General features: G+C 32.1%; 1 protein-coding gene across 1 annotated transcript; it reads left to right on the plus strand.

Annotated features, from left to right (window-relative positions):
* The first annotated feature begins 2680 nt into the window (after window positions 1-2680).
* LOC112769202 (COP1-interacting protein 7) lies at window positions 2681-7896 on the plus strand. Its single transcript, XM_025813659.3, has 8 exons — window positions 2681-3295; window positions 3370-3549; window positions 3889-4004; window positions 4304-4358; window positions 4471-4623; window positions 4831-5060; window positions 5155-6659; window positions 6751-7896. Exons 1-8 carry the CDS (start codon window positions 3237-3239, stop codon window positions 7567-7569), a joined length of 3117 nt encoding a protein of 1038 aa, XP_025669444.1. The 5' UTR covers window positions 2681-3236; the 3' UTR covers window positions 7570-7896.
* The last annotated feature ends 2644 nt before the right edge of the window (window positions 7897-10540 follow it).

Raw genomic sequence — 10540 nt, forward strand, 5'->3', positions numbered from 1 at the left:
ATGGATCATCCACAATTTTTCCTAACATAGAATCCCAAAGCTTCAAGGATAAAAAATCAATATCAATTGTGCTGTTGTGTCCGGGAAGCAATAATAATAATCTGGTGTCTGTGTCTGCACATGAATTATTATTGTGTATGTGACCAACCCTTGCTTGGGCTTCTTGTCACATTTATATTATTGTACTATATATATGCTATTTAATTTTTTCTTGGTCAATATGATACTATATATGCTTTCTTATTAGTCAGCACATTTGCACTATATTGGAGAATGAAAAAACCATGCAAAAATACCTGCAGGTTACATAGGAGAAGAGGGGAGTTATAACGTTTTGAATAAAATCTCAAAGTTGACCTAAGTATTAAACTAATATTATCTAAAAAAAAATGGTTTCCATCTTAGTCTAAAATTACTATACCACTTATGTGCGTTCCAATTTGGGATATGGGATCATTATAATATTAACTCAAAATATATATCATAAACATGACGGTTCCTTTAACATTTTTATACTCATATTCATATGATGATACACATTTATATGAGAAGATATGATAAAGAAAATATATATATATATATATTTTCCCTAAAGTTTGATGTTGTGGAAGGTGGATGAGCCTTTCTACGAGAATTGATGGAGGTATGGAGCTAAGAGCAATAATAATACTATCAAATCAAGGGAAATTAGTCCAAAAGCTAACTAATTATCATAAAGAAGTATCAAATCAAATGACAATAATTAAACCCTACTACTAATTGTGTGAATGAATTGGGAAGCAATTCTATCCACAAGCACTTCATTTTATTTTATTTTTATAATTATATTTTACGAAAGCTAAGTATGAACCAACATTAAGATGTAAAATGATTGATTGTTAGAAATTAACAAAGCCATGATTGCACGTTATAATTTTCATTTTTTTCTCTTAATATCAATTATCCAACCACCATTAAGTGCCCCACGAGTGTCAAAGTCTTTGTCCTTAACTATAAAATAGGTATAAATCAATTCTCACATTACCTAAATCATCTTCAAAGATTAGTTTTGGTAGGGCATGTGTAGAGCCATTGTAAGGAGTTTTTGATTATTGAGGAGATTTTAGAGAGGAAGTAATTAAAAAAATGCAATATCAGAAGATGTTTTATCTAATTTAAAACTTTAAGATATTAAATTAATAGGTATCTTATTTTATAAATTTTTTATTTTTAATTTTTTAGATGTAAAACTAATTCATTACAATCATCACACTTAACTATTTAAAAATATGCATCTATTTGATGCTTTAAGAGATAAGAATTCGAAATTTACATAACTGTATATTTTACGATTTTATATTTTTAAGAATTAAATTGAAACATCTAAATCTTTAAAAATCAATTTAATTCATTTGTGATTTTTTGAAAACTATCCTAAATATTAACCTGTATTTTTATTTTCATACCCTACTCATCTTACCAACAAAATTTTCCTTGTTCAGCAAATTAAAGGTTGTGGTTTTGAAATATTTGCTCTGCATCTACTCCTCTAGAAGGGAAGAAAGATTTTGCATTTGCAGATTGTAGCATGAATCAAATAACGCCATTCACTTCTCAGGAGATATGAAGAATATTTATCCTAATATGGGAAAAGAGCAAGAACAAAACATTCTTTTTTCTCATAAGTTGTTTTTGTCATACTACAGCTTTAGTTATCTTAATTAGTCCTATTTGTCGGTTTCCTTTGTGTTGCAAATGTACATTATTTGTTGCTAGCTGTCCAATTAGCATATTCCAAATTAAGTGACTCCAATCATAATTTTAAACTGCCCCGGGTGATAACAACCTTGCATCTTCAAGCATTAAGAATGACTTTCTGTTCTTGAATTGTTTTTCTTTTTGTTATTTGGGATCAATTTATTGAATGTAGGTTACATACTTATATCCATTCAAACATTAGGCATTGAGTCAAGTAGTTTGGTTAGCCCATGTCCTTTGGTGCTTCTAGTTTAAGATGTGTAGTAGAGATGGCGATAAATAGGATGTGATAGGGTTTAAATTCTATTGTATTTTTATTCACATATTTCAAATCTTATCAGACAGTAATCTATATCTCTCAACTCGACTATATTTGAATCGATTCCAAAAATAAAATATTTTTATTTAAATATAATATTTAATTTTTTAATATTTTATAATATCAAATATTATTTACGTAATATTAGCGAATTGAATTATAAATTTTGTAGTATTAAATACTTGTAAGAAAAAATTTATGTTAAAATCCTTCCTTATTCAAAATATATATATTAAGACTGCACATTGAACAGGTAAAATTAATCCAACACTTAAATCTAATTATATTCACTGCAAATTAGATTGTCAATCTAATCGAACGGAATTAAAGTGAATTACATATTTGCGGATCAGTAAATATGGGTAGTAATGTTGGCCCAAATTTTATATGGTCTCTCTTGTTTGTAATGAGAAATTTATATGTTAAATAAATTGACTATGTTACGTGTTTACACAGTTATTAAAATCAACTATCAAAGTTAATTATTAATATAAATATATGTTTAAATATAAATACACATAAAAAATAAATTAAATTATATATATTTGTACACAAATTCATTGGTGACTGAGTTTAGTAATTGATTTTGGTATATAAATAAATTAAGATCGGGCGTATACTGTTGGGATGGTTGGTTGTGGCAAGTGATAAGAGGAAGAAGGCGTTAATTATTCTTTGCTGGTGCCTCCCTCACTTTTTATCACACCGACAACAATAAATCTAAAGTCATCACAATTTCTCTCTCTGCTCTCTTTGATGACAAGTTAACATAACATAACATAACAAAGCCAAATATCGACCTTTCAACTACTTAACCACACTCCAATCCTCTCTTCATTTACATTTATTCACGTTTCATTTTGTTTTATATTATTCTTATTATCATATGATCTCACTCACTCATTCCCCTGCACCATCATAGTAGAGTACTAGTTCTGCATTCTCTTTCTAGAAACAATGTCTACATGTCTGTGACTATGTCTGAGAGAGAGAGAGAGAGCATGTTATGTTGGACCCACATTCAGAAACTCAACAAACAATTAAGCAATTCCATTTCCATGTGCCAAACCTCTCTCTCTCTCTTGCATTCCATGTGAAGCATTGATTCAAGTTTGTAGTGTAAGACTTGGAATCTCACTCACTCTCAGCTTTGAAGTGTTTCAACCTTGAGGCTTGAGCTATGGACCCAAGCACTCGTCTTGATCACACACTCTTTCAGCTCACCCCAACAAGAACAAGGTACTTGCTTCATTCTTCAAAGTTAACACATTTTCCATAAAGTTTCATTCATTCTTCTTTGTTTGTGTTGAAAGATGCGACTTGGTTATTGTTGCTGGTGGTGTGAGTGAAAGACTAGCTTCAGGGTTGTTAGAACCGTTTCTTTCACATCTAAAGAGTGCAAAAGATCAGATTTCAAAAGCTGGCTATTCCATCACTCTGCGTCCTCCATCTTCTCCCAATGCTCCATGGTTCACCAAAGCCACCCTCCAAAGGTTCCATTTTCTTTCCTCTTCCTTACCAATTCTAAGCATGCTTCTTTATCTCTTCATTTATGAGTTTAGATCTCTAAATCAAGTTTATGTGCTGTGATTTGTGATTTAAGGTTTTCAAAGCTCTCTGAGTTTTGGTAAACAATAGAGTTTGATTGCTTTGATTGCAAGTTTTCTGAATGATTGGATCAAAACAACCATTACCCTTCATTTGTTTACTTTCAAAGTTTGTACCTTTGGAATAATTCCATAAGAATAAGAACAATGTTTTGATCCCTTATTTTCTGCTAGATGGAGATGAAAGAGCCTTTTTTAATCTGTTTTGTTTTGATTTTTCTACAGGTTTGTTAGATTTGTAAGCACTCCAGAAGTTCTAGAGAGGATTGTGACGATAGAAAAGGAGATTGTGCAGATCGAAAATCAGTCAATTGAGAAGACAAATTTAGTGTTAGAAGAAGGTATCGGTGCAAATTTCAATCACTACCTGAATGTGATTATTGAATTAAAAAGGCCAATGATTGTGTTTACTACTACATTCTTAACTTTGAGCTTGCATCATAATGAGAGAAAGTACTAATCACAATATTAGATGATTGCTAAATAGTACCAAATTACTTACTATAACAATACAACTTTATTTAGGTTTCATCATTTTCTTGACATATAGTTTCTCTGTTTAATCTTTCATTTCTATTTTAAATAGGATCAGAGACTTTTTTTTCTTTTGGTTTAACAGTAAATCTGTTATCTTCTGCAGAAGGGCGCATCAAAAAGTCAACTGCGAATCAAGAGGGAAATGAAGAAAATTCCAGGTACTATACTTGGTGCATTCCTTATTCTATCTTGTTTCTCATCATTTTTTTGTTCTTGAAGGAAGTATCTATAATATGTTGCAATAAGTTTTGATTTGTTTCTGATGAACAGGGTTCGCCTTCGACGTGTTTTAGATAATCGTAAAGCCATGCTTTGCAAAGAGCAAGCAATGGCCTATGCCCGTGCTTTAGTAGGAGGGTACTATCCAGAGTCTTTAGATGATCTTATATGTTTCGCCGATGCTTTCGGAGCTTCACGTTTAAGGTCTGTAAGCATGCAAGAAAATAGTCCTTTGATTTGTCCAATCTTCTTGCTTGAAAAAGAACAGGAAAATCTTACATCTAATTTAACTGGAGATTCATTTATCCTCAATTTCATTTCTTTTTAAATACTTTAGTTACTTGTTGTTACATACTTGTATTGATTTTTAGCACCTGAGAACTTTGTAATATAAATTGGTATCTCATGTAGGGAAGCATGCATCAATTTCTTAGATCTATGCAAACAAAAGAATGAAGACAAGCTCTGGATGGATGAGATAGCAGCAATGCAAGTGTCGTCTCAACCGGTATTGCCATACCTGAGAACAGCCGGAATCATACTCGCCGGCGAAGATGATGCTAGCAGTAAACTGAATGGTTTAGGTGATGCTGCTATCTCTGAGTCAACCCCAAGTCATGCAAGTTTTGACATGAATCAAGGTATCATCAATATCTAGTTCTTTCAAGAAAATTCAGAATTTTCATACATGAATTCCCTTATGTTACTTATCTTTAATGGTGAAAAAATTTGCAGATAATGGCATGCCAACACCACCAATGTCATGGCCAAACCATGTTCCCCATTACATTCACAATTTTCAGGGTCATGGATTTCAACATTTGCCACCACCATACCAAGGGTACCTCTATCCTGGTATGCAGGTTCCCTCTTCATACTATCCAGCCAGTATGCAATGGCCTCCGAATTCGGAAGACTCAATGGATTATAATAAACCATCCTTTAAGAAGAAGAAGAAGAAGAAGAAACACTCTCAGGAAGATGCATCTACTTTGTCCAGTGACTCAAGTTATGAGAGTGATTCAGATGAACATTCAAGGCAAGGCAAAAAGAAGCATGGAAAGAGGTCATCAAGGAAAGTCGTTATTCGCAATATAAACTATATAACCTCTAAAGGAGATGGCGAAAAAGGTAGTGTCACCGAGGGGAGTTCCTCGAACAATGAAGATTTTATCAATGGAGATTCCCTGAAACATCAAGTAGAGGAAGCTGTGGAGTCACTAGAGAGAAAGCACAAGTCAAGCTCCCAACAGCATAAGAAACAACAAAATGGTTCAGCTGGCATTGATTCGAATGGCACGAAGGGAAATGACAACTGGGATGCTTTCCAGAATCTTCTCTGGAGAGATGATGAGCCTAGTCCTGATACAGAACAACAAAATGTAAAGCTTGAGGAGGAAGTTATTGTGAATAAGAGTTTCAAAGATGATTCATTTATTTTATCATCAAAGGAATTGGACAATGAGAGTCAAAATTACAACGAATACTTTAAGGAGGGGACGAATGCATCTTCCTTGATGAAGAAAAAGGTTAACACAGATGAGAAGTTTTTGTTTTCTCAGAGAAATGGAGAATCAGGTCAATATTCTGTGTCAACTATTTCAGGCTGCGGCCCGGAACCTACCGTGGCAAAACGCCAGCAAGATGATTGGTTCATTGTGAATAAGTCTGATAAACCAGAAAATGAGAATGAACACAAAACTTTCAGCATGTTGAATGGTGTTTCCAATCCTGAGAAAAACAGAAGAGACACTTTGGCTGATGACTCATTCATGATTCAAGCTCGGTCATCGGATAACCAATCGAATTCTCAATCAGCAGCAGACTTAAGTTTGGTTTCAGACATTGTTGGTGCTGCTGAATTCTCCAACAGCACACAAGAACATTCTCACAATAAGACTGAAACTTTGAATTCCCAAGAGCCAGATGATCTCTTCATGGTTCTTGATCGTGACTCGGCCTTAGAGCACAGCGCAGCAGCACCACCTTGGAGTGCTGAAATGGATTATCAAAACAACATATCATCAAATGAAGTGAACAAAAAGCTAGCCAACGCCGAAACAGAGAAAAAGAAGTCGTCGAATGGCGAGAGGACTAATACTAAAGCTCCCGGAGCAAGGAATGGAAAAGTTTCAGGTAAAGCAGCAAAGGATAGGCCAGTAAATGGACTTAATGGAAGGAGCAAATCAGATATCAGCTCGAAAACCAGAGCATCCCCTGGAAGCAGAATGACAGCTAAGGTAACTTTTAACTCTTCTAAGTGGAACTTCATTACTTGTTCAAGTTTCTGTTATTGTTGTTTGAACTTTGAAGGCTATTTTGTTTTGATAGGAAGAAGAAAGTAGAAAGCGAAAGGAGGAGCTACTGATTCAACGGCAGAAAAGAATTGCAGAAAGAAGTGCTTCTAAGAAGACTACTTCAATAGACACCAAGATTACTTCCAAGAACAAGCCAAAGATTCATCCATCCAATGAAGAGACTAAGAAATCACAAAAGCCTGTCCTTCGAAACTCCACAATCGAGCGCCTCGCAATTGCGCGTGTAGTAAGTCAGAAAGTTTCAAAAGCAGTTCCTACCAAGAAACCATCCTTGAAGGCAAATGCAGTTCCTTTGGAAAAGAAGAAACAAGGTGTGAAAGAGGTGAAATCTTCAAAGAAGAAAGAGGATGTGAAGAAATCAAATGAGGAAAGAGAGCATGCCTTAGAAGTTGTGTTGCCAATGAACTCTGCCAATTTCGAGAAAAAGGCCAAGAATTTGATCTCAGAAAGAGAGCACGTGCAGGAAAATGTTGGCCAACTTCACATGGAGGCGTCAAGAGGTAAAGACTTGTCAAGCAAGTTATCTTCGCTTGCAGCCGATAAACCTCAGCAGATCGCCGAGGCAATCATGAATCCTAGCGCAGCATCGCCAATGAAGCCGCCGCCAGCTGTTTCTGCCGTGAGTTCAAAGGTCAGTCTAGAGATAGATGAAATCAATGCTGCTGTCTCTATTCAAGTCCCTAAGAAACAAAATGCTACCCCTCCTCCTCCACTTAGTGATCAAGTGACGTCGGAACCAGTTCACTCTAGGAAGAAATGGAACAATGATGAGGACTCTTCCAAAGCTGCGAAAGGATTCCGGAAGCTTCTCTTCTTTGGAAGAAGGAGCTAAGCAGCCTAGTTGACAACACTCATGAATCCTCTTTATCCATGGTTTTGGTAATTCAATGTTTTTGCATTTCCCATTCTTTAGCTTAGTAGAAAGTGTTTGACACAACATTTTGTTTTGTTTTTTGGGTTTTGAACACATACATTCATGTTTCATGTGGAAGATTGTAGATAGTTTCTAGCTTTTGCCACACACAGACACAATAAGGCCATTGGATTTGGAGTTTGGTGCCATGTTAGAGATCCTTGATGTAAATTATGTGAGTATGGTATAGTAATATCCTAAGTGAGGATTGCAAAGTTAATAAATTTTTGTGTGTTACAACTCTTATTAGGAGGGCTTATCTTTGTTCATTGATTTCATTTGATGCCAAAAACATGTTTCCTTGTATTTTAAATCATGAGTGTTTGTGATGGTTTACTGTGTATTTCTCTCATGTTGATATTTCTTAACAATGTCAATAATCTAATCCTGTAGTTAAGATTTATTGAGGTCCACAATCCACATCAATGTTACAATTTTGTTTTTAGAAAAAAAAAAAAAAAAAGACAATAATACAAAAATAAATAAATAAATAAATTTGCATTTCCTCGTCCAATTAGAATTTGGAGGTTATCTTCGCCGAAATTTTAACATATAAGTTGTATTTGGAATCTAGTTTCGACTCAGATGTACAAATCATGGTTCTAATATCCGAACTGAACTTATTGGTATAAGCGGATTAATAAGAACTAGTCACTAGATTGATTCCATTTAGAATAAAAACTTGAGTAAATTATTCAAAAGAAAAAAAAAATTTGACTAATTGATTGAATCATTCTAAATTTTTTATTGTTAACTAGTTTAAAATAATAAGATACAAAAACTTATTTTTCTTAAAAAAATATATTTTTTATATATAAATATATATTTAATTGAATTTTGATCAAATTTTTAAATTATTTAACATCTACACAAATTTAATGACTCTTTTGATTTTGAGAACTTTGGTACAAATACAAAAGACTATATATATATATATGAACTCTACCATGTCCTCTCTAAAATAAAGGGTAAATTACTCCTTGTGGCATATACAGTGATTATTGATAAATTATCTTTTAACCAGAGTTTCAAAGTTCGAATGAGATCGTCAAATCTAATTGCTATCTCTAATACGATCGCTAGAAAATCCTAGAAACGAGAGAGCTCAAAAACTGATAAAAATTTGTGATATATTAATTAAAAATGATGGTAATTGGTGCGTGAAAAGAGACACCAAGGTATTTTATTTTATTTTATTTATCTTTAATTGCTCTTAAATTATTTTTCAATCATTATTCAGATAATAAAAATCCTAAGATGGTAATTATTGACTCATTGTTTTTATGATTAACTAATATTTTGGTTTGTTTTTGTTATATAGTTATACAATGCTATGAAGGTTGGTTATCTGAAGAGGAGTATCATTTTTTATCCGACTGAATTTTAAGAAAAAATACTAGGAAGAAAATCTTAAGAAGAAGAGAACTAAAAAATTAATAGATATGCTCGTTGAAATGGGAGATTGAAAACATATGAACAAGTTCAAAATTCTAACTTAATTTATTGGAAATGGTGATTGGATTTGAGAGGAATTATGGTTTTAAAATTGGAGAAGAAGAGGTGTATTTGGTGCGGATTATGAAAATGACACTACTATCAAGTTTCAAGAGAAACATGGCGTCAATTGAAAAAAAAGAGCTCTGATAGAAGAATAATTTATGAATAATCACTGTATATATCATAAGAGATAATTTACCATTTATTTTAAAAATAATAGAGTAGAATTTACCATATATATATATATATATATATATTCTAATTTTTTTTTAGTTGCCCACAATATCTTTTAACCCGATAGGATTAATCCATCGCATATCAGAGCTCCATTTAAGGCTCTGGCCAAATGACACTAACATGAAAATTGAAGACTTCACTTTAAAAGCTAACTTAAGAAAAGAGAATTGCACCTATGCTTAACTGTTTAATCCGTTATGTCTATACTTATGAGTCGGTGTAAATAGTCAGTTATATAGGTTGATAAGGTAATATTTAAGGGCAGTGCTATGGTGCGAAAGATTTTTTTTTTTCTAGTAGATGTTAAAAAGAAACACAGACAATGCAAATATATTTTTCATTGAGGATTCGAATCGGGTGCAGTTTCGAACGAAGCAAATAATGCTGCCATTGATTCAAGGTCTCGGTTGCAATGTATTATTAATGATGATAATTATGGTGTTGGATTTTTTTAGTGTCATGCACGTTTTTCTGCTTTGACATACACATTTTTTATTTGGGCTATTATATTATTTCTGAGGATGCTAGTTATGGATATAACTCTCATTCTTTGTTTTGCGAAAATAACAAAAAAAAGTTTCATGTTCTTTATTACCAGAAAGAAAAATACTTTTTATTATTTTGTAGAATTTTAACATAGCAATGCTCAATTTTGTGAAAGAGATTTTAATTCTAAATTTAAATTTTGAAGAATGAAGATGTTTAAAAAATCTAATAATATTAAATCCTATAATCATGTTATGTTTAAATAATAGCAATAAATGCAGTTCATAATAAATATAATAATATTAATAATTTAACCTATGATGAAGGTTTAGGTTGATTTAGACGCGGTTTAGTAAAATTTTTATTTTTTAAAAATAATAATATCTATATTTGATAACTCAAATTAAAAATAAGTTTTAATAAATATAAGTAACAACAATTACATTTAGTAAAATAATTGTTAAAATTTAAAAATAATAAATATAAATCTAAGAGTTAAATTTAAGAATTAATAAGTGTATGAGATTATACTAATTTTTTATTTTTGATAAATACAAATTAATTTTAATAAATAAATAAATTAAGAAATTATAAAAAAAAATTGTGAATGTTTTAGACTTATTTAAAACGCAAGAATAAAAGTGTAATAACCTAAAAGTCCTTAATTAAA

This window comes from Arachis hypogaea, chromosome 18 (genome assembly GCF_003086295.3).
Source record: "Arachis hypogaea cultivar Tifrunner chromosome 18, arahy.Tifrunner.gnm2.J5K5, whole genome shotgun sequence".
NCBI classification, from domain to species: domain Eukaryota; kingdom Viridiplantae; phylum Streptophyta; class Magnoliopsida; order Fabales; family Fabaceae; genus Arachis; species Arachis hypogaea.

Excerpts from the sequence above, each read along its gene's own strand:
- LOC112769202 (XM_025813659.3), top strand. The coding sequence starts at position 3,237 with ATGGACCCAAGCACTCGTCTTGATCACACACTCTTTCAGCTCACCCCA. Across the intron at positions 3,296-3,369 it reads CTCACCCCAACAAGAACAAG|ATGCGACTTGGTTATTGTTG; the intron begins GTACTTGCTTCA and ends TTGTGTTGAAAG. Across the intron at positions 6,660-6,750 it reads GAAGCAGAATGACAGCTAAG|GAAGAAGAAAGTAGAAAGCG; the intron begins GTAACTTTTAAC and ends TTGTTTTGATAG.